General features: G+C 37.0%; 1 protein-coding gene across 1 annotated transcript; it reads left to right on the top strand.

The window, feature by feature from the left end:
- Positions 1-155: 155 nt before the first annotated feature.
- LOC111236447 (serine/threonine-protein phosphatase with EF-hands 2-like) lies at positions 156-12424 on the top strand. The gene is made up of 18 exons (XM_022765180.1): positions 156-206; positions 1144-1203; positions 1314-1322; positions 1971-2098; positions 2200-2254; positions 2334-2509; positions 3241-3355; positions 3968-4014; positions 4613-4779; positions 4925-4961; positions 5592-5741; positions 5843-6181; positions 7372-7557; positions 7725-7867; positions 8883-8989; positions 10237-10403; positions 11123-11210; positions 12171-12424. Exons 2-18 carry the CDS (start codon positions 1152-1154, stop codon positions 12422-12424), a joined length of 2220 nt encoding a protein of 739 aa, XP_022620901.1. The 5' UTR covers positions 156-206; positions 1144-1151.
- Positions 12425-24813: the final 12389 nt, after the last annotated feature.

Raw genomic sequence — 24813 nt, 5'->3', positions numbered from 1 at the left:
GGGGATAGACTCACACATGAGGCCTCTGTGGTGAGTCAATGGACGCTGCTGTCATTCATCTAACCGACATCCTGCAGTTCTTGACCTGATCCGGGTGGACCGGTGGAGGATGAAACAGAGTAAATGGCTGTTTAAATACTTACTGACACAAGGCACTGACAGCCAAACAACTTGGGAACTGGAGACTGGAAAGAGGAGGTGACCACGTAAGTAAACAGCTGATTTAAGTCTCTTAGGAGTGTTTTTTTTTTTTTTAGATTTCTCCAGCAGGTAAATTAATCTCGTAAAACTCCAAAAGAGCAGGTACAGGACATGCCATGAGTCTCAGTTTTTGTCCTTTTCTGAATTTGATTAGTTCAGAAGAAAGCGTGAAACATCTTAAAATGTTCCAGACTCGGTTTAAATAATTGTTTGAAGCACATGTTTATTTTAGTCCACTGCCTCATAGTAATATTTTCTTTTGGATGATTATCATTCACAGAATCTGATTGGATGATGTTGGCTTGCTGTTAAATATCTTTACATGTGATGAAAGCCTTCCATCTGTTCTTTTAAGTAGGTCAAAACCAGCAATGTGAAACAAGAAAGTTATGTGCAAACACAATTTAATGAGATCTGGTATGTTCAGACTTTTATTGGTTTTTGTAAACTATAAACAGTAATTTAGGCATCATTTATTTCGCCAAAACAACAAAGGGACATTTAAAAATGTTGTTTCCTCATTTTAATTATTTTAATTATTCCATTACATCAAAATAACCAGAGGTATTTCCTGCCTCCAGGGCTTTGTTGATTGCTCAACATAGCCTATGCCTTCGTAGAACTTGGGCAAAAACAGTCCTCTGCTCCAGGATTGAGGCCAATCGCAGCAGCCAGGAGTGAACTAGTAGATAACAAGATTAAAAGGTCATTAAAAGTCGAACTTCCTCCAACCCCAGTTCTCCTGCTGGTGCCCAGCCATGCTCAACTTTCTGCTCTTTGTGAACGAAAGAGCCCAAAACTATGTGTGTGAATAAGTAGTGGATGTGTGCATAATTAAATTCAGTAGATCCAAGACTGAACTTATATTTAGGAGTTTTTTTATGCCACATTTTCAGCTCGATTCTGTGTAGTGATTTAAGATTTGTGTGGTGTTTTGAACAGGAACAGTCATGGGATGTGGCGTCACAAAGTCCGACCAGTTCCACAAACAGTCTGGAAAAGGTAACTGTGATCCTGCAGACAGTTCAACAGAGACAGACAAACCTCCCTCTTACATGTGTCGTATTAATGTATCTGTATTTCTTCTTGTCTTTCTGTTCTGCTGCGTACAGCCGTCACAAGTAAGACACACCTATCTTACCTTGTCGTGATAAATTGTTGCTGCTCTAGAAAAAATGCATGCAAATAAAAATGTTTCCGAAATTGATCAACTCATTATTCTCTAATTGCTGATATTTTTTATGACTTGTACTTTCTCTGATGGAGGGCATGTCACATCATTATGGGGTGTACTGTCTAAACAGTCACTGATTTAAATAAACAAATGTTGTAAAATCTGCCATTTACATGGGATGATCATTATTTATTTCCTTCCTTGTTTTGTCAGTAATGGTCTGTGACAGTTTCATCATCTCAGTGGGACAGGACAATACAGCAGAATATCACAGTATTTTTCCAATGTTAAAATAATAATACATAATGTAATAATAATACACCAGATTCCACCTATGAATGTTCACAGGAGGAGTTATAGTTTGGTTGATTTTGCTTTTTTTAATAAGAGTTTTCTTTGAATCATTAATTTACATAATAAAAATGATTGATTGAGTCATTCCAATATAATTCTACTCTATAAGTCTTTTTCTCTACTGAGGAAAGCCATGTACAGCTTTAGTGAAACTGTGAAGAGTTAGATGAACATGAAAACTGATCCACCTGCATCTCTGCAGTGTTTGATATGTTCTGGTCACCTGTTGTCTGTGCTTCAGCTCTGAAAGCTGCTGTCCTGATTCAGCGATGGTACCGTCAGTACGTGGCCCGCACAGAGATGAGACGGAGATACACCTGGCACATCTTCCAGTCCATCGAATACTCTGGAGAACAGGCTCAGATCAAGGTGACAAACTACCAGAGACGATCTAGTGTAATTCTGTTCATTTGCTATAGAGTGATAATAAACCTACAAGCTTAACGTTCTGATCTCTCTCCCCTGTGCAGCTTTATAATTTCCTCGGATACCTCATGGACAATTTCACACCGTCAAGCAATGAACGTAAGATTTCACATTTCAGCTGACAAACTGTATTTCTTGTGTGAAAGTGAATCTCTGAGTTTGAACCGTCGTCTTCCAGGAAATCTGATCTCGCACATCTTCAGAGAGAACGAGGTCTGTCGGGACGCAGAGTGGGAGAGGTACTTCTGCTACAAGAACATCGAGGTGCCAGAGATTTACTCGGGACCTCATCTCACCTTCCCTCTGACGGTGGAGCAGGCAGTCGGGCTGGTGGAGGCCTTCAGGAAGAAGAAAGTAGGTGCACAGCAGTACAGTGCTTCTAACCAGCCTGAATCACGATGCCTGGGCTCATATCCAGTGATTGTTGTGTCACTGTGATGGGTAGAACTCACTTAAAAACATCAGGCACAGCGGGTTTCTGTATATCATGGGGCAAAGATAACATAATGACATATTTTAAATTATAGATACTGGAGGCTGACACTAATTTGGGACTTTAAAATATTTGATAACAATGGATTGGCAACAAACAATCATGATTTGTGTTGTGTACTTGTCCTGCACCATCTGCAATACAAATATCAGACACCCTCAGTGCAGCAAATTCTCTTTTCTTTTTTAAAAAAAAATAAAGGTTGACATCTTGTTAAGCTGCTGTTACAATTCAGCTCTTACACTGTTGGCCAAAGAAGCCAAAGGAGAAAAAACTCAGACTTTTCTGTATAAAACTGACCATTGAAGTCGTGTGTAAGGGCTTAAGGTGTGTGAGGTGTCTCCTCAACAAGGTTTTTTTTTTCTTTTTTTTTGGTGTTTAGTAGCATTTCTAAAAAACAAATTACCTGCATCTTGGAGACTGGAGAAATGAAAAGCAATCTTTTTCAAGATCTGAGCAAGCAACCAGGACAAAAAGCTTGCATGCATAAATCACAACATCACAGCAGTGGTCAAACACTGCGGGCTGATGTATGTTCACGTGTTTGTCTCTGCACCTGAAATCCTCCTCTAACAAGTCTCTCTGCCAGTAGCAGCTGCACTCGCGCTACGTCCTCCAGCTCCTGCTAGAGACATGGAAACGGCTCCGGATGTTGCCAAATATCAACCGCATCTCCACCTGCCACAGCAAAGAAATCACTATTTGTGGTGAGCTGAAAGAAATCCTTGATTTTTTTGATTGATTGATGATTGATTGATTTCTGCCTTTAATCGATAGAGACAGTAAAGAGGTGGTTGGAAATGAGGGGAGAGTTTTCGGTGACAATGTGCAGCAAATGTCTTCAGCCAAATTTTAACTGTGAACACTGTGATTACATGGTCAGCGTCTTAAACACTTAAAACCATTAGTCATTGATGGAAAATGAATCAGCATAATGATCAGTTTATAACATTTTCAGCAAAATGCCTAAAATTCTCTGGTTACAGCTTCAAAGTTGTGAATATTTGCTCGTTTTTTAAAATCACCCATATTCAATTGAATCCTTTTGGGTTTTGACGTGTTCTCTGTTTTATAAACCAAAGATTATTAGACATTAAAAATCTGATGTTTTATACATAAGAGAAATGGGTAGATCTCATTGTTTATATAATAAAATGAATGTAATTTGTTGCAGCCCTAAATTTAAGACAGACACCTCTCCATCCCAACAGGTGTTTTTGTTTAAGCACATCCAGACAGAAATGTCAACAGTTTCTTGTCATTGATTTATTTTTATTGTTATTTTTATTTTTTTTCTACATATGTCCACTTCATTACAGGTGACTTGCATGGCCAACTGGAGGACCTGCTGCTGATTTTCTACAAGGTCGGGACCTCATCTTCTGAAATCTTAAAATTTCACTACTGTTAAAATAATCCTCACTCAGAGCCACAACCATAGATTTAGCTAGTTGTGTTATTTTTTTTTAAGAGTTGGACATTGTTAAAATCATCTGAAATTATTATTTCAATGAAAAAACTTTTCTCCAGCAGAGCTCTAAAATATATCACAAGCTAACATTACCAGGGCTGCAACTGTTGATCAATTAATTAATTGACCGTTTTCTTAGTCCATGAAATGTTGAAAAAGTTCTGAAAGCCCAAGTTTGTTTTGTCCAACCAGTCCAAAAACTCAAAACATATTCCACCAGCAAATTCTTACATTTAGGAACAATTAACTTTTAATCAAAATTGTTGCTGATTAATAATGTGTTAATCAACTGATCGATAAATCACATAATTGTTTCCCTTCTAAACTTGAGTTTTTGGCTGCAACATGCTGCGTTTTTTTCCCAATCAGGGAGTGAAACAGGATCTGTAATCCTTTGTTTTCTCTGTCTGTGCTGCAGCCGATCATTTGTTTACATGTAGATTACAGAATGACCCTTTAACGCAGCGTTACTCTGCTGTTATTTCCGTTACAGAATGGCATGCCGTCATTGGAGAAGCCCTACGTGTTTAATGGAGACTTTGTGGACCGAGGGAAAGACTCCATTGAGATACTCCTCATCCTATTTTCATTCCTGCTCGTCTATCCGAGTGACGTCTACCTCAACAGGGGAAACCACGAGGATCACATAGTCAACCTGAGGTAAAATAAATATATCTACCTGTGGGACAGTGAAGCCTTAAGTCTCATTTGTCAACAGACTGCTTGTCCTCCCATAACAAATTCATCTGGTATAATTAAATCGTCATTTTCTAACTTGTATCTTCTGTTTCTTTGGCTGGTTTAGATACGGCTTCACAAAGGAGGTGTTGACTAAATACAAGGTAAGTTCATATCATGTAACCCTGCAAACCTACAAATCTCCCTTTGTTTAAAGCTTGGTATAAACTCCTCATTATTCCTTATCAAACTAGTTCTTGGAGCCAAAATGTGTCCTTATCCCCACTATCTTTGGAGCAGTGGATTAAAATGGTTTCAATCACCTTTGCCTACACATTCCCGCTAAAGCCTGATATAGGCCGACTTACTTTCCAATACAATACTAGTCACTCCTGCTGGCAGCTAAGAGGATTTGAAGTCATTATACCTGTTGACTGCAGGACATCTGACTCTCTTCATGGCTTCTCATGAGTCAGGGAGGGGTGGTCCAGAGACGACCTCAGATGTCCCAAATGTTGCAGATTTACTTCTTTCTTTAATGAAAAGTTTGAATTCCTGTAAACTTTCAGAACTAGTTGTATTAAAAATTTGGTTTATAGACATTTACCAGGCAGCACATGCACAATCTGAAACAGCATCTTTATACCAGAGACAAAATTCATAAAAACATCCATGAAATGGGACAAAAATGTGTCTTAAGACTCATGGAAGACAATAAAAAAAAAGTGAAATGACAACAAACAAGAAAAGGAAGAGGATGAATGAGGTCATCTTCTGTTTGCGTTTCTCTTCAGATGCACGGCAAACGGATTCTGAAGCTGCTGCAGAAGATTTTCAGCTGGTTGCCGCTAGCGACGGTGATCGACCAGAAGGTGCTGATTCTCCACGGAGGGATCTCCGACACCACAGACCTCAGCGTCCTCACCAGATTGGACAGACACAATGTGAGGAGACAGCACGTGAAGCTGTGAACCTGCATCAATCACAGATGCACCTACATTCATTTCAAGTCCCTGAAATCTGTGCTCTTCTCTGTTCTTCCCAGTATGTTTCAGCGCTGAGGCCTCCAAAGAAGAAGCACGTGATCTCGGTGGGGACGTCCATCGACTCGGACATAGACGAGGACATCTGGTCGACCAACAGGATCTTAGAGCGTCGGGCCTCCCTCACGTATCCCAAACCTCTGGGAGGCCGCGACAGCTTCCAGAACCGCTCGTTGCAGGACTTCTCCGACCGGCTCAAGGTGAATGGGGTGGAGGACGAGCTGGAGATCCGCAGGAGGAAACAGTCTGTTTTCAACTCGGCGACCAGCAGATCAGAAAAAGACATAACTGTGTCTGTTTCGTCTGACTCTGTCAACAGTGAAAAGGATGAATGGAAACAGGTGATGAATGAATATTGAGCAGAGGTGTGTGCTCAGATACTGAGACAGATTCCTGTCCCAATTAATCCCATTGAATGTATTTGTTGAAAAATCAACTGATCCCACATTTCTGAAAGTATCACATTAGTGCTGCCGAAAATTAGGAGTCTCATTCTTTGCATGATCCTTGCTTCAATACTGTAAATGATAGACCTTATTTAATATAAGTGCCTTCAAAGGCTGTAAATTAAGTGAATAAATGGAGCAAATGAAGCAAAAATAAAACAGTATTAAAACACAACAGAGCTTCAAGAAAGAAACAAATATGCATATTCAGGAAATTAAAAAAAAATCTGAATATGAAAATACACAGACGGAAGAGAAATCAAATCATTAAAGCGTAAAGTGTCCCACATGAGATATGTAGTTAGTGACGTTCATTGCAGAAAATTGTTCAGAGGTCAGAGGTCATGGCCTTTGTGCTTTGGATCTGTCCCAGTGGATTGAATCAGTCACAACCTGATAAATGCTCCATCAGTAATCACCACTCACCTCGGAGCGAGAGCTGCAGATTGTTGCCTGCGTGGGCCGTAACATGCTGTAATCCACCGCATCATTAATCCCTCTGCCCTGAGCCCAATCTGCTTTTTCCAACTGGCCGTCATCACCTTAAGCACAGGCTGTAAAAGTCAGTGGTCTCATCTGGCTCTGGTACTTGGTGACGGTTCAGCTCCAAACATGCTCAGTCACCGCAAATCACTCAAGGTAACACAGTCCGTAAACTGTCTTAAATGTAAAATGATGCTTTCAGGTGACTGTGTGCATTAAACCTCTGTAAACACAAATAATAAATAAGTAGATCCTGAAAAACACTTCATATTTTACATTCCATAATAATGAGACATTATTTTAGGAAATTAAAAGCTTGAATTACAGAATTACAGGTTATCTAAATTTATTTCGGTCTTCAAAAAGCAAACAGACATACAAACTTATGTCTGTTTGTGTACTAGTGGTGATACTGCTATTAGAATAGTACAATCTAACAGGTGTAATGTACGTCCCGAGCAGCCATTTATACTGATTTATACTGTGTTCAAATGTGACTGATTGCTTTGGTCAAATGACTAAAATCAAAATAATCTATTAACCGGATTCAGTGGTTTTTAAAAATGAAAAATCTCCCTCCTGTTGCTACCGTGTGCCTCCAGATCCTGGACCTGCTGTGGAGCGACCCGACGAGCCAGAACGGCTGCATGCCCAACGAAGTGCGGGGCGGAGGCTGCTACTGGGGCCCCGACGTCACCGAGGACTTCCTGAACAAACACAATCTGCAGCTCATCATCCGCTCCCACGAGTGCAAACAGGACGGTTATGAGTTTTGTCACAACCGTAAGGTGAGCTCAGACACTGGCGGCCCACACAGAGACTGACGATAATCCCACAGATCAATAGATCACCGATATGGTTGCAGTTTCAGCCTGTCCCTAAATATTTCAAGTTTGAGGGAGCTGTTTAAAATGCTCTCAAATATTAAACTTTTCCTTCATTTCACTTACTGTAGGTCCTCACTCTGTTCTCTGCCTCCAATTACTACGATGTGGGAAGCAACAGGGGCGCCTACGTGAAGCTGGGTCCAGACCTCGTGCCTTATATGATTCAGTACCAGGCCAGCAGCATGACCAGAGAGCTCACTGTGAGACAAAGGTACAAAAACCTACAAGAAAACATTCATCCTAACGATGTGGATCATTAGTTTGGATTTATAAGATAACCCACACAAAATCGAAAAACAACAGATTCAAAGCAACATCCAAATTTTAGCAGCAAGACTCAATGTCTTAAAGATTTAGATCCAAAAGATCTTTGAGTTTTGACCATGCTTAGTATTAGTGCCTGTGTTAGTAAGATAAACTTACTTAACTTAAAGATTTAGTTAAGTAACCCACTTATGTAGGTTACTGTCTGTACTGTTACTGTCTGGCCTTTTATTGGAACTACAGGTTATTTGACACAAGTTACAAGCTACAACTATTTTACCTGTTGATTATTTTATATTTTTTCAGTTAGTGGCTCAGTCTATAACATAACAGTGAAACATATTCGCTTTCTTACTCAGAGTTGGATGAGAAGACTGATACAACTCTCATGTTTGTCCTTAGTTTAAAGAGCAGGAAAAAGGGGAAACTTGTTTTGTTTACCTTTGGGGAGAGCCTGTCTTTGTGCTAAGCTAAGCTAACTATCTGCTGGCTGTAGCTAAGAGTGGTATTGATCTTCTCATCTAACCCTCAGCCAGAAAGTGAATCAGAGAATTTTCCAAAATGTTGAACTATTCCCTTAATCGATGAATTGATCGTTAAAATTGTTGTGACATTAACTTTCTGGCATTTTTATCATTTCAGTAAAACGTTCCTCAAATATGAAACAAATATGTGTACACAGCATATCTACATTATGAGTGTACATGACTATAATGAATTATTTTCCTACTTTTGCGGCTGTAGCAAATTCCACCACATAAAGTTTGGTTTATTTTATTTTAATTGATTTTAATTTAATTTCTGTTGTTTTTTAATCTTCTAATGAATTTCTTCACCTTTAAAGATTTTATGCAAATTAACTTGCCTCGCCTAGTGTTTTTTTTTTTTATAATTTTCAATGTGCCTTTAATGCTGTTAATGACCTGTTGTTGTTGTTAACTGTGTTTTTATCTGGTCTGCAGTGTTGGGCGAACCGAGCGCTCAGCCCTCAAAGTCCTGCGGGAGCAGCTGTTTTCGCACAGGTCTGACCTCATCTGTGCCTTCAAAAAGATAGACAGCAACAACACAGGTGTGTACTGTGAGTTTCGTGAACCAGTTCAGTCCTCGGTGGATCAGGTGTTATTTAATTTCATTACAAACCTCACATGTACGTCCCTTTTTCCGTGTGGTTCTCACAGGACGATGTCTGGATGGGGAGAAATATGAGCTCACACCTTTGTGCTTTGTGTTTTGTGAGGAGCATCATAATCCCCCATTCAGGAAAAAAACAACGTGGACAGAACATTTGATAGTTTCACAGAAACCTCAGCTGAATCAGTTGTTGTTGTTCAGTGATTTATTTTTATTCAGCCAACATCCTCGTTTTTCAAGTAAATAATAAGTAAATAAGGAAGTATATAATTTTATGTCATAATTTACTTACAAATTAACTTCAAAAACAATGTGTGTGGGAAATCTGTTTGAAAGTTCATCCTTGATTTTGGAAACAGTCATTTGACAAAAACTCAAAGTTCACTGATCAAAATTTTCAGGAGCTTTCTCACGTATCTCATGGTCTTCATCAGCAGTCTCCTTGTGTGTGAGGCATGACTTCACCTTCAGCAGGTAGTTTTCAAGATGCAAAGCTACAGCAGTATTGAGAACAAGTTTGTTATTGATTAAATATCTTATACTTTATAATATACTATATAATAAAGTTGAGGCGTGTCTAAACACACTACTTTACAAAACTTTGTAAGAAAGATTGTTTTTTTTTTTGTCATAGAAAAGTTTTAAACTTGTTCATCTTGTAACAGCATTAACGTTATAGTTAAAGTTAAAGAGGTTGATGTTGCAATCAATATTTGAAATTTTAAAAATCAGTATCAGTTTCTACTCTTTTTTTTTTACATAAACGCACAAACTCAAACATATCGCTGACATTTCTTTACAGCAATTTGTTGTTGTTTATTAGCTGACATCTGTGCTGATATCAATGAATCTGTGATAAGCTAATAGTGGCTGATAATTTCAGCCTGGACAATGTGCAGGTCAGGCTCTACTTTGGATGCTTGTAGAGTTGGTTTCTGGAGAGTTCATTGCCCTGTGGTGGGATGGGTCTGTGTGGGGAACCCATGCCTCCAAAAGAGTAAAACAATCCAACAACCATCCAATGTTGAATGGAAATGTGGCTGAAATCCGATGTTTTATCAGAAATCAAACATTCGATAAAATCAGTGAAATCAGCCACCCTCAAATTTGACTGGTAGAACAGATTACTAGAGTTTCTCCTCATGAGAAAACTGTGTTAACTTCCTCTCTTTCCACTGCTGTCAGGTCGCTTGTCTCCTAGTGACTGGGCCACTGCAGTGGAGAGTGTGATGCGCCTCTGTCTGCCCTGGAGGATGCTGCGCTATCAGCTGGTCACCAGCAGGACCAGTGATGGTATGATAGACTACTACGAGTGGTTCAACGAGCTCGCCATCGCAGGACCCAACACAGATGTAAGTGTGGAAGTATATCGATGAGAAAAGCTTTTTTTGTTTGTTTGTTTTTGAAAAACAGAAAATAGACAAGAATAACATTTTGTTTCCCTCATCCCCTCAAAACCTTATGAGAGACACAAAAAAAACAACACGAGGCAGAAAAGTAATTAAATAAATTACTGAAAATGGGCAGTAAAGTACAGATCAGACACTATTCATACTAGTGGAAGCCACGTTTTTTACAGTGAATATTGTAAGAAATTTTGTCAAGAAGGATTTATGTGAGATTGTAGATGACCAAAAGTCAGAATGCGTGTACAAGAGACTAAACCAAAGTTACAGAGACATGGCAGAAATTTATGTTGCAATGTTCTTGCCTCACCTTTCTTTCTTTCTTTTTTTTGGGTGAGAAAAAAAGGTCTGTAGTAGCACTTTGGAGCCATAGTCATAAGCCTGAACCAGTTCTGTGTCAACAGTGGTTACAGTGATATGTGGATCCTGAAATACTTGAAACGGAAAGAATCAGGAGACTTGGAGCATTCGAACAATGTATAATAAGTCAAGCTTGTGTGAAGACTGACTCTAGTACTGACCAAAACAGTGACAGTGCTTCCAAGGCCAAAGTGCCATTTGGGTGGACTGGTGTATTTTAAAGGGTTAAATGGTGTTCACATGAAAATAAAAACTCTCAGTCAAAATTTTTCTGACTTGGTGTTTCATCTTTTCTCCTCTCGCAGCACATCGATCAGAGTCTGCTGGAGACTTTGTATCGCCACCGCTCCACCTTGGAGACCATCTTCAGAATCGTAGATACAGACAACTCGGGTAAAGTCATTTATTCATCACTGGAACAATGTGTCACATGTAAACATCTGCACACACCACTGGCTCTTTCCCTTTTTAATGAATGGCATATTTTCTTCCTCTCACTCTACCTTGTGTTTCTGGGTCCTTTTTGTTATTTGCCGATGTATTTTTCTTAGCGACAAAACACGAGTGACTTGACGTTAGGTCAAATTTCAAATCTCTTCAACAAATTAAGAATAAAAATAACTAATATAAAAGCATGCATTGGCCAAAGCAATTATTAATGAATACAAAAAACATGATAGAATACCACGCCAATAAAAGAAGTAGTAAAACTAATTAGATGTCAGTAAGATTAAATCTACCTCAATTTATGAAATCTCAATTTAAAAGAAATGTTTTATTTTGTATTCTTCGTTCAATCCTCTTGGTGTAATAATCTGAATTTGAATGATTTGATTTTTGATAAGCTCTTAATAATATGTAGGTTGTTATTCTGTACCTGTGCAGAGATGCATTAATCTCAATGCAATAAATCCACAATCGGAAAGAAAGTTGCCTTCTGATTAACAACTTGATGACACTACTGCACTGACTCACATGCACAATCTAATGACGTCTGGTTCAGAGTAAAGTGTGTCAGGGCCTCGTAAAGTGTGTGTTGTGTCCAGATGGAGATGTCTACTGAGTTCAGCCTCCGTTAATCCACCTGTAGCGTGCCAAAGAGGCCGCAGCAGGTTATGGACCCCTGAATCCTCCCAGTTAAGACCAGGATTAACCCACTGATCTACTGGTCTCTCCATCCTTCACTTTCTATCACACACACAGTGACACACACACACACACAGTGACACACACACACACACACACAGTGACACACAGTTTATCAGCATCAGCCTCCCCTTTTTCCATCCCTTCCCTTCATTCCAGCTACAGCCTCCTAACCTTCAACCTCCTCCTCCTCCTCCTCCTCCTCAGGCTTCATCACCATCGAGGACTTCCGGCAGACCTGGAAGCTGCTGAGCGTCTACCTAAAGATGGAGATCACGGACGAGGCCATCTACGACCTGGCCGTGACCATCGACAGCAACCAGGACGGCAGCATTGACATCGACGAGTTCATGGAGGCCTTCCGTCTCACGGACAAGAAAAGCCGTCTAGAGCGAGGACGCAGCATGTTCATGGGCACGGCCCCCGACCTCACCAAGCTGGAGGGGGACCCCAACATTTGAGCAGAGAGCAGGAGCAAAGATTGAAAACAGAGAGTGACCTCAGCTAGAGTACCTCACATCTGGCACTCCTCATCCGCCGCTACTCGAGGGACGCAGGCTGCAAACGTAAAGCCGCCTGAGGGGAAGTGGTAACGGGCCATTATCGTAAGCCGACAGCGAGTCATACGGCGAGTCGCTTGCAGTCTTGCAGCGCGGCGAATGGAGCGACCGAGGGACTGCGCGTCCGCGCACCGCGCAATGCACAAACAGTGTATGCGACCTTAAAGCACGCACACTAAAGCATCTCGAATCCTCGATCTCCTCGATCGCCTGGTACTGCGGAGCTTAATGTCATATTCACAATCCCACCTTTCGCCGCGTCTCTCGAGTTATCGAGAATCGTACTCATAGAGTAATGGTCTGCACAGCAGCAGAATTCTCCAATACGCCTGCGACGCTGCTCTCTCATCTTCACTTTTCGAATTCGCTCCGATGACTTTGACTTCCACAGAGGAAATGTGCGTGAAAACACACCTGCCTCCGTGATCTATATATAGTCTCCTTGTTAAGCTCACGCAGGAATACGTTCTTAACAAACCCTCATTTGCATCAAATACGAGCTAACACTATATCTATCTATATATCTAGCCAGAGAACAAAAACAATAAGGCCAACACGCCCGAGTCATAATCTTATTTAGTACCATGCCTGCATCACTATCTTACTGATGAGATTTTTGCATTTTATATCCATATTATCATGTATCGTGCAGTACAACTAAATACAAGAACAATGTTTGTGATCTTGGAGATCTCTAGACAGCTCAATACCTGCCACACCTATCTGAGCTCCGATGCTTTTAAAACACTGACCAAACTTTTTCGGATCTCATGACTTTTGTCTTTCTTTATTTTGGTGCAGCTGCCAACTATTTCTCAAATCTAATTGTCTTCAACTCATAGAGCATCTTATATAATTTTTCTGTGTAGCATCTCAAGTTATTCCACTCGTTAGTCATGGAAAAAGCTGTGGACAAACGCAAGCCACCCTATACCAAACATTTTACCTCAATAACAAATCTAAACACACACCCACCACACCACTATTTTCGGTATCTCATCCATTTATCACCTCTTGGTGTAATAGTCTGCAAGTGTTAAAGATGTTTAATCGTCTCTCCTCTTATCTTTAACCATTTGCTCTCTGAACTGTATCTCAGAGAGCGCACTGGTATTTTCCCTCTTTAAATCAACACCACTGCAATATACTCCAACCTGTGAGTTTTGACTCCTCTATCTCTCACGTGAGTCATGTGCAATGATCTCTATGTCATAGGGATCTGATGTCCAACAGCCTTGCATCTTACATGTGATGTTATGTAGAGCTATATAAAGTATAAGCTACCACGCTGTCTAAAGCATTTGTAGGTACAAGAACGGATACAAAAGATACATGTGAATGAACAACAAAGAGACTTGTGCAGCTTCATTCATAAGCACTAACATATTTGCCAACTTAAATGTTGCTGCTGCCTTAGCAGCAGAAGAAAATGAAGTTACGTCTAGGATGCCACCTGAAGACTGCCACTGCAAGAAGTCCTTCTTATATCAGTTGACCATACAGCCACCCGTCCCCTAGTCCAGACATGAGAAATCAGTCGCTTGCTATTTCATATTTGACCATTTTTAATATTATGATTTATATTATTAGGATAAATATTTCCCGCCCCTTCCAAAGTGTGCTTTAAAAAACACCTCTAAACCAAGTTGCTCTGTACATTAAACAGATAGTTGATATTTTGGGAAATGTTTTATTGAGATGCTCTAGATCAATAATTCTGCATCTATCCTGTCAAGAAAGTGAATTCACATAATCTCAAATGTCCAACCATTCCTTTGTACATAGAGAAAAGATCGTTTTCTTGATAAAATATATCTCATGATTAATGTTTAAATAAAAGTCCCACAATGCGTCCGAGTACTCATGACTCTATAACACAAAAGGAAACAGACATGAACAGAAACCAGTTTAAGTAAAATGTAAAATTATTGTAGGTGTCGTTTGTTGATTCTATGCGCTGAAAATTGATGTTGACAACTGCCACCAATAACATCTCTAACTCCAATTTGAAGCATTCATTTGTCTTGGTGTGTGTCGGTAAATGTGTTAATAATTACAATTTTAAAAACCTAACATGATCAAAGTGAGCCTATATTGGGGAACGTTATAACGAGCAACTAACCACTATTTTCATATCGATTAATCCTCATACAACGAAAGCTTCGTAAAGAATTGTTCGCGTATCAATGTGCTCATACTCATCTCAAAGTTATTAATCAATAATATGAGTCTGTCTTATATCCCTCCAGACGGCATAACAGCTATTTTAAATTAATTCAGAACCTCATCCTAGCTGGCGAACATTCAAACAACCCCATTTGGTACAACATTGTGGGAAGCAGGCGGCACGAATTATCACTATCTTTTACTTCCAAGCTATAGCCAGTACATACTTAACAATACCCGCCATACAAGTAAAGCCGCATTCAACAGTCCACTACTTAAGTAAAAAGTTAAAGAACAAGTACAATAACCTCAAACCCAAGGTGAAAATACTAAATGTACCATAAATACACAATGCTGAACATGGCGCCTCTGACCTGTCTCTATATATCTATTTATACTATCATCTTGATTATTCTTACCTCATGCACTTAGTCAGAGGACACAATCCATAATATAACAAACTTTCGTTTTCGAAACTAACAGACAAATATATCGACCAGCCAACACATGACTAGAAACAACATTAACTTGACCGACAAATTACAATGTTAAAACCATTACACAAATCAATTAAGCAAGGACATAAATGGTGCAGCTGTACTTACCTATGGTGTTACAGGTCCCATAAACATCTCAGACACTCAGCGAAATGCATAGATTATTTACTACGAAATAAGCACTATGCACCACATTTGTCTAAGCATACATAAATTGCCAAAGAATTGGTCATGAGTATTCACTGTTTTAAGAAAAAAAGACACAGAAGGGCTTACTTGTATTACCTCGATGGCACGTGCACCCGAATATTAGCTGCGAGCAAAACAGACAAATCTGGAAAATTCTTTGGGTTATTAAACTCATTATCTTCTCAACGTCTATAGTAAGCAGAGTTTTACTTTCAAATGAATAATACTTTCAAACATGCCCAGACTGCGTCCACACAAGTTAGCTATGCGCGAGCTGCGTTATCACTGTACACGAGCATTAGAGACACATAATCTCCGATGCCGAACTCGAAGCGACTTTAGTCCGTCCGTCAGTCTAGCTTCACTCTAAACCCCTCACCACGCGAATTGTTCTACACTGCAGCAGAGAGTTTTTGTCCTGGTCTATCCATGTCATGCGGCAGTGGAACAACTCCTGTTCAACAGACTATTATAACAGGACATGTTTCCTTTTCATCTTGATTTATGGCCTCATTTAGAGTTAAAAGCACACCCACTGGAACAGTTACCAACAAGAGACAATATCTGATACCACATAAAATGGTTGTCCAAATGAAGTAGTCAGAAGCAAGTTAGCTTATTTTCAAGCTGCAGTCAAAGATGGAAGAAGGGGGAAACCAGCATTGAAACAGATCATGTTATAAATATAATGGAAAGAACATTGGAAAAAAGGCCTAGTCACATTTTTCCCAAAAGTTATGCTAGAGAAGAAGATTGAGATCACTTGTGTCGCACAATCATGAAGCTGCCAGAGGCTTAGTAGAGCTTAGCCCTACTAAAGACTGAAACAGCCCCTGATCACTCTGTACTACTAGCAAGTTTAAAGCTCAACCTTATTAACAATTTGATGTATTATCTGTTTAACTCTGCTCATGTTCCATTTAGGAGAGGGAACGTAATTGTATTGAGAAAGCAGATGTGACAGCATTGTGAGTTTCATGTCACTCTACAAATTGCTTTAATAGCGAAGAAATATAAGTAGACACAATCTGTGTGCCTCTTACGAACGCAAGAGGCACAAATGTGTCAGCCCCTCCTGTCTGCTTTTACACAATCCAGCCACCCCAATCGCTCTCAATCATCTTCACCACAATGGTTGCACCACAGCTTGCGAACCAATACAAGAAAGCAGTTCATGACCTAGCTCTTTTCCTAGCTCGCGCACGTAAAGGATCCAACGCCAACATATAGACCATGCCACATTACTCATTCCTATCTGCACGCCGCCCCACCACTCCCATATCGTTGACGCGTCAGCCAGAGACAGGCGCTCACGCCACGCATCTCCACTGGCAACCCAGCCCCCATGTCTCTGCCTAGCACATCGCCTAATCTCACCACGTGTTACAGTCTTAAAACTGTTGGAAACCTGTCTCCTGTGAACCGACATCTAATCAGAGTCAAATGCCAGCTCATCTCCGACAAGTAGTATCTCCACTTCACAGAATTCTAAACGTCCTTACAAAGACGACATTATACAAGGGAGCAGCCACAGCACGTACGCACACGCAGCTCAACGCTGCACCGCCCACTTCAAACAGCATGCGATATTCCATTTGCACTCATACTACCACACTCAGTGAGAAGATACACGCTACCATCGCACTGTCTCACCAAGTCTTGCCAGCATCGAATGTGCTTGCTAAAAATCGTTACTCAATCGTCTACCGTACCTTTTTCTAATCTCGACCTGATTACCTACGCCACCATATCTCATCTACTCATCCATACAGAAGTACTCAACTCAATCTGCACTCACTGGCCTAACGCGCCTGCTCAGACGGAACACACTTTACTGCACATAGCCACATTGCATGCAAAAATTTGCAAGTCATGACACTGCTATCTTTGAACACAAGAACAACTATTGGGTTGTTTCCGTTATTACAATGCAAATAAAGCTCTCTATCCTCGAAATCCTGCATCGTCTAAGGCAGCAAGCATAGTCTGATAGCACAATAAATCTTTTTGATTTTTATGGTCCCCCTAATTATATGGCGTGAGTGTGTTCTCCTATCTTATGCATACTCATGGACGTTTGTATGACCTCATTTTATGCACTTAATATGCATGGATGCTTACTTACTTCTATGACTGCGAGCTCTTTCTTTAATACGCTACACATCAATAAGCAAATACTATGTCATTTTTGCATTTTTCTGCCATACGCTAGATTAGATCCTTTTTTGGCATTTTTATGCCCTAAATTATATTATTTTATCTTAATACCTTCCGCATACGTATGACATTTGTAATGACATTTATGCCTTAATATAGGATGAATGCATTTTTGACATTTTGTCCATACGCTTATTTTTACTATGATCGCTTTTATGCCATTTTTCTTCCATTACTTATACTTTTGACGTTTTTTGACCATTTTTATCTGCCTAATCATACTTGTCTTTGTCTAATGCCTTACCATACTATGATGTTTGATTATAACTTTTATGCACTTAATATACTATTGATGATTTTTTATATTTCTATGCCATACTATTACTATGACGTTTGTTTTGCCATTTTTTCTGCCATACTAGACTAAAATCGCTTTTTTGGCATTTTGATGCCCAATTATATTAGTTTAGTCTAATGCCTTCCGCATACTCATACCGATTGTTCATGACATTTTATGCCCTAAATATAGCATTCGTTTCTTTTTATAATGTACTGCCATACATACACTATGACGTCTTATGCCATTTTTCTTCCATTACTATACTTTGACGTTTCTTGCCAGATCTTTATCGCCAATTATATTGTTTGTCTAATGCCTTCCATACTATGATGTTTGATATGACATTTTATGCCTTAATATAATAATGATGCATTTTGACCCAATGTTTATGCCATACTATACTATGACGTTTTTTGCCAGTTTTCTGCCATACTAAATTAAAATCTTTTTTGACATTTTTATGCCTAATCAATATATTATTCATCTAATGCCTTCCATACTATGACCGTTTGTATGACATTTATGGCCTTAATATAGCATGATGATTTTTAACATTTTATGCCTATATTATTACTAGTGACGTTTTTTTGCATTTTTCGGCTCATACTAGATTAAATCTTTTTTGCATTTTTATTGTCCTAATTTATTATTTTAGTCTAATTGCCTTGCCATACTATGACGTTTGTATGCACGTTTATCGCTCTTTCTTAATATAGTATGATGCATTTTTGACATTTTCTATGCCATACCAGTCATATACTATGACCGTTTTCCTCGCCATCTATTCCAGCCACAATGATACCGTTGACCGTTAATTTCTCGCGAGATTTTTCACGCCCTACAGCTTATATTATTTCGTCTAATCGGGCCCCTACCCAACTATCACTTGTACTTTGTATGAACTTAAATGACCTTAACCACTATACTCATACCCTATATGAGACATTTTTTGATTATTTTATGCCGATACTTATACTATGACGTTTTTTGCATTTTTTCTGCCATATTATGATTAAAATCTTTATTTAGGCATTTTTATGCCTAATTATATCTATTTGTCTCCATACCTTAGCAACTAACTTATGGACCTTTGTATAACATTGTATGCCTTAATATAGTATGATGCTTTTTTGACATTTTTTGCATACAATGCCTGCTATACTATACGTTTATTGCCATTTTTCTTTCCATACTTATTACTTTGACGTTTTTGCCATTTTATGCCTAATTAACACTAATCTGTTTTGTCTAAACACGCCAGCCATACCTATGATTTTTTCTATACTTTTTACTCGCCTTAAAATCGACAATAATTACTGATCTCACTTTCTGACCACTTGTTATCCATACTATACTTGACGTTTTTTTGGCAGTTTCTGACCATACTACAATAAAATCTTTTTTGATCATTTTGTATGCCGCCATCAATAATTATCTATCTCTATCTCACTCTAATATCCCTTGCACATACTATGGACGTTTGTATGACATTTTATGCCTTAATATAGCATGATTGTCAGTTTTACATTTATCAGCCAACACACTATACTATGACAGTTTTTCCATTTTCTCTGCCATACTATACTTTAGACGTTTTTTTGCCATTTTTATGGCCTAGATCTAATATTATTTTGTCTAATGCCTTACATACTATGATTTTGTTATGACATTTTATGCCTTAATTATGCATGATGTATTCTATTTGACATTTATGCCAATACTATACTTATGGACTTTTTGCCATTTTTCTGCCATACTTATACTTGCGACCATTTTTGCCATTTATGCCTAATTTTATTATTTAGTCTAATGCCTTACCATACTATGAGTTTGTATGAACTTTTATGCTTAATATACTATGAATATTTTTTGATATTTTATGCCATACTATACTATTATGACGTTTTTGGCATTTTCTGAGCCATACTAGATTAAAATCCTTTTTGCATTTTTATGCCCTAATTATATTATTTGTTCTCAATCCTTAGCATACTATGACCTTGTATACATTTTATGCCTTAATATAGTATGATGCTTATTTGGACATTTTTTGCTATACATACTATGACTTTTCTGCCATTTTTCTCCTGCCATAATATTACTTTGACGTTTTTTCAGCATTTTTATGCCTAATTATATATTCGTCTAATGCCTTACCATACTATGATGTTTGTATGAACTTTTAGCCTTAAATATATTATGATGATTTTTATTTACTTTTTTTTTTTATTGCCCATTAACTATACCATACTTATTTTGGCATTTTCCCTTTGCCTCATACTAGATAAAATCTTTTGGCATTTTAGGCCTAATTATATTATTTCATCTAACTGCTTGCCATACTACTGATGTTTGTATGACATTTTATGCCTTAATATAGTATGATGCATTTTGACATTTTATTGCCATTACTATACTATACGTTTTCTGCCATTTTTCTGCCATAATATACTTGACGTTTTTCAGCATTTTATGCCCTAATCTATATTTATTCAACCTAATGCCTTGCCAGTACTATTGAGTTTGTATGGACATTTTAGCCCTTAATATAGCGATGATGATTTTTGACATTTTTATGCCATATTAGTACTGTGTCCGTTTTTTGCATTTTTTCTGCCATACTAGATTAAAAATCTTTTTTTTCGGCATTTTTATGCCTAATTATATCATTTCAATCTAATGCCTTGCCATACTATTGAATGTTTGTATGACATTTTATCCTTAATATAGTATGATTATTTTTGACGTTTTATTGCCATAAACTAACGGATGACGTTTTTTTGCCATTTTTTCAGCCATACTAGACTAAAATTCTTTTTGCATTTTATTTGCCTAATGTTATATTATTTTGTCTAATTGCCTTCATTACTATGACCTTTGTATGACCATTTATCCTTAATCGATAAATATGATGCATTTTTGATATTTTTAGGCCATACTATACTATACGTTTTTGCAGTTTCTGCCATACTAAATTGAAATCTTTTTTACATTTCTATGCCCTAATCAATATATTATCTTATCTAATGCCTTGCATACTATGACGTTTTGTCTATGACAATTATGCCCTTAATATAAAGCATATGTCACTTTTTAAACATTTCTATGCCAAATATACTATGTCGTTTTTCTTGCATTTTTCTGCCATACTAGATTAAAATCTTTTTTGCATTTTTAGCCTAACTTATCATATTTAGTCCTAATCTTCGCGCATACTATGACCGTTTGTTATTGACAATTTTATGCCTTAATCATCAGTACTGATGCATTTTTACATTTCCACTATGCCGCATACTATACTACTATGAACGTGTTTCTCTAGCCATTTTTCTGCCATAATGTACTTTGACGTTTTTCTGCATTTTTATGCCTCAATATATTATTTCGTCTCAATGCCTTACCCATAACTATGATGTTTGCCTATGAACTTTATGCCTTAATACTTAACTATGAATTATTTTTTGATATTTTTATGCCCATACTTATACTATGACGTTTTTCTCCATTTCTGCCATTACTAGATTAAAAATCTTTTTTGGCATTTTTATGCCTAATATATATCTGTTGTCTCATCCTTATGCATCTTACTATGACCCTTTGTATGCACATTTTATGCCTTAATATATAGGATCTTTTTTGACATTATCTTTGCCATACTAATACTATGACAGTTTTTTGGCAGTTTTGCTGCCATTACTAGAATCAAATCTTTTTGGCATTTTTATGCCTATATTTACTAATTTGTCTCATCTTATGCATACTATGACGTTGTATGACCTTTTAGTGCCTCTAACTATAGCATTATGTATTTTGACTTTTATGCCCATACATATACTATGACGTTTTTCTTGCATATTTTCTGCCATACTAGATCTAAAATCTTTTTTGCACTTTTTGAGCCTAATTATATCAGTTAGCTCTACATGCCTTGCCATACGTAGACCGTTCGATACATTTTCATGCCATAAACATAGCATTAATGTTTTTTTTTGATATTTTATGCCATACTTAACACTATGACTTTATGCATTTCTTCCTACTATTTACTTTGACGTTATATTGCCATTTTTTATGCCTAATTATATTGTTTATGGTTCTAATGCCTTGCCATACTATGATTTTTTTATGACCCATTTTATCCTTAAATATAATATGATGCATTTTGACATTTTATGCCATTACTATACTATGACGTTTGTTTTGCAGTTTTCTCCATTACTAAATTAAGAATCTTTTTTACTTTTTGTATGCCTAATATATATTTCATCAATCCTTGCCATACTATTGACGTTTGTATGACATTTTATCCTTAAGATAGCATTGATGTATTTTTAACATTGTATGCAAACTATACTATGACGTTTTTTTGCCATTTTTCTGCCATACTATAAACTTGACTTTTTTTGCCATTTTTAGGGGCTAATTATCATTATTCTTATCTAATTTTTTTTTTTTTTGGGGGCCTTTAAACCCCCCATACTATATTTGTAGACATTTTTATGCCTTAATATAGCATGATTGTATTTTGACATTGTATGCTCAACTATACTATGCGTTTTTCCATTTTCTGCCATACTATACTTTGACATTTTTTCCATTTTTATTGCCAATCATATATTATTTAGTCTAATGCCTTACCATACTATGATGTTTGGTATGCAACTTTTATGCCTTAATATACTATGATGATTTTTTGACTATTATGCCCATACTATACTATGACATTTTTGCATTTTTTCTCCTATACTAGCATTAAAATCTTTTCTTGGCATTTTTATGCCTAATTATATTATTTTGTCTCATCCTTAGCATATCTTATGACTTTGTATGACATTTATGCCTTAATATAGTATGATGCTTTTTTGACATTTTTGCTTATACTATACTATGACGTTGTTCCACCCATTTTTCTCCATTAATATACTTTGACGTTTTTCAGCCATTTTTCATGCCTAATTATATTATTTCGTCTAATGCCTTACCATTTAACTATGGATGTTGTATGAACTTTATGCCTTTAATATAAAATATGATATTTTTTGATTTTTATGCCCATACTATTACTATGACGTTTTTTGCATTTTCCTTGCCATACTAGATTAAAATCTTTTTTGCATTTTTAGCCTCAATATATTATTTCATCCTAATTGCCTTCCATACCTTATGATGTTTGTAATACATTTTATGCCTTAATATAGTATGATTGCATTTTGACATTTATAGCCAATACTATACTATGACTTTTCTGCCATTTTTCTCCAACATAACTTTGACGTTTTTCAAGCATTTTTAATGCCTAATTATATTAATTTCATCTAATGCGCTTGCCAGTAGCTATGATGTTTGATATGATACATTTTATGCCTTTAACTATAGCATGATGTATTATTTGACTATTTTATGCCATTAATATACTATACTTTTTTTTGACAATTTTTCCTGCCATACTACATTAAAATCTTTTTTGGGCATTTTTATGCCTACATTATATCATTTCATCTAATGCCTTGCCATACTATGATGTTTGCCATATGACATTTCATACACCAATTAATATTCAGTATGATTGTATTTTTGACTTATCCAAAATATACATATGACGTTTTTTGGCAGTTTTCTGCCCATACACATTGAAAATCTTTTTTTACGATTTTATGACCTAATATTATATTATTCATCTAATTGCCTTGCCATACTATGGATTTGTATGACATGTATGCCTTAATTATAGTATGATGGCCATTCTTGACATTTTATGCCATACTATACTATGACGTTTTTGCCATTTTTCTGCCATAACTATACTTTTGACGTTTTTGCATTTTTATGCCTAAGTTATATTATTTTTTCTAATGCCTTACCATACTACTGATGTTGTATGACATTTTATGCCTTAACATATACGCATATGTATTTTTACATTTATCTCATACTATACCGTATGACGTTTTTTGCCATTTCTTTCTGCACATTACTAGCCATTAAAAATTCTTTTGGCCATTCTTTATGCCTAATATATTATTTTTGTCTCATCCCTTATGCCATTACTGATGACCTCGATGACATGTTAATGCCTTAATATATAGTATGATGCTTTCTTGATCACTTTTTTGCCTACTTATACTATGACGTTTTCTGCCATTTTCTGCCATAATATACTTTGACGTTTTTCAGCATTTTTATGCCTAATTATATTATTTCATCTAATCCTATGCCATACTATAGTTGTATGACATTTATGCCTTAAATATAGCATGATGTATTTTTGACATTTTATCCAATCATTTATACTATGACGTTTTTTTGCATTTTTTCTGCCATACTAGATTAAAATCTTTTTTTGCGACATTTTTATGCCTAATTATATCATTGATCGATAATGCCTGCCCATACTAGGATGTTTGTATGACATTTTATGCCTTAATATAGTATGATGTATTTTTGAGCGTTTTATGCCAAAACTATACATGACGTTTTTGCCATTTTTCACCATAATAGACTAAAATCTTTTTTTGGCATTTTTATGCCTAATTATATTATTTTTCTAATGCCTTGCACATACTATGACCTGTTGTATACATTTTATGCCTTAATATTAAAGTCATGACATGCAATTTTTGATTATTTTATGCCATTTACTATATATGACGTTTATTTAGGCAGTTTCTGCCATACTAATGAAATCTTTTTTTACCATTTTTGATGCCTAATTATATTATTTGCATCTAAATGCCTGGCCCAGTTACTATGACGTTTGTATGACATTTTATGGCCTAATATAGTTATGATTGGCATTTTACACTTTTTTATGCCATACGTATACTATGACGTTTTTTGCCAAGTGTTTTCTTGCCATATATACTTTGACGCTTCTATTTTAGCATTTTTTCTATGATGCCTAATTATGATTATTTTGCTCTAGATGCCTCGCCATACTATGA

This window comes from Seriola dumerili, unplaced genomic scaffold (genome assembly GCF_002260705.1).
Source record: "Seriola dumerili isolate Sdu_G_001 unplaced genomic scaffold, Sdu_1.0 BDQW01000668.1, whole genome shotgun sequence".
Lineage (NCBI taxonomy): Eukaryota > Metazoa > Chordata > Actinopteri > Carangiformes > Carangidae > Seriola > Seriola dumerili.
This window is presented reverse-complemented; position numbering and strand designations above follow the sequence as displayed.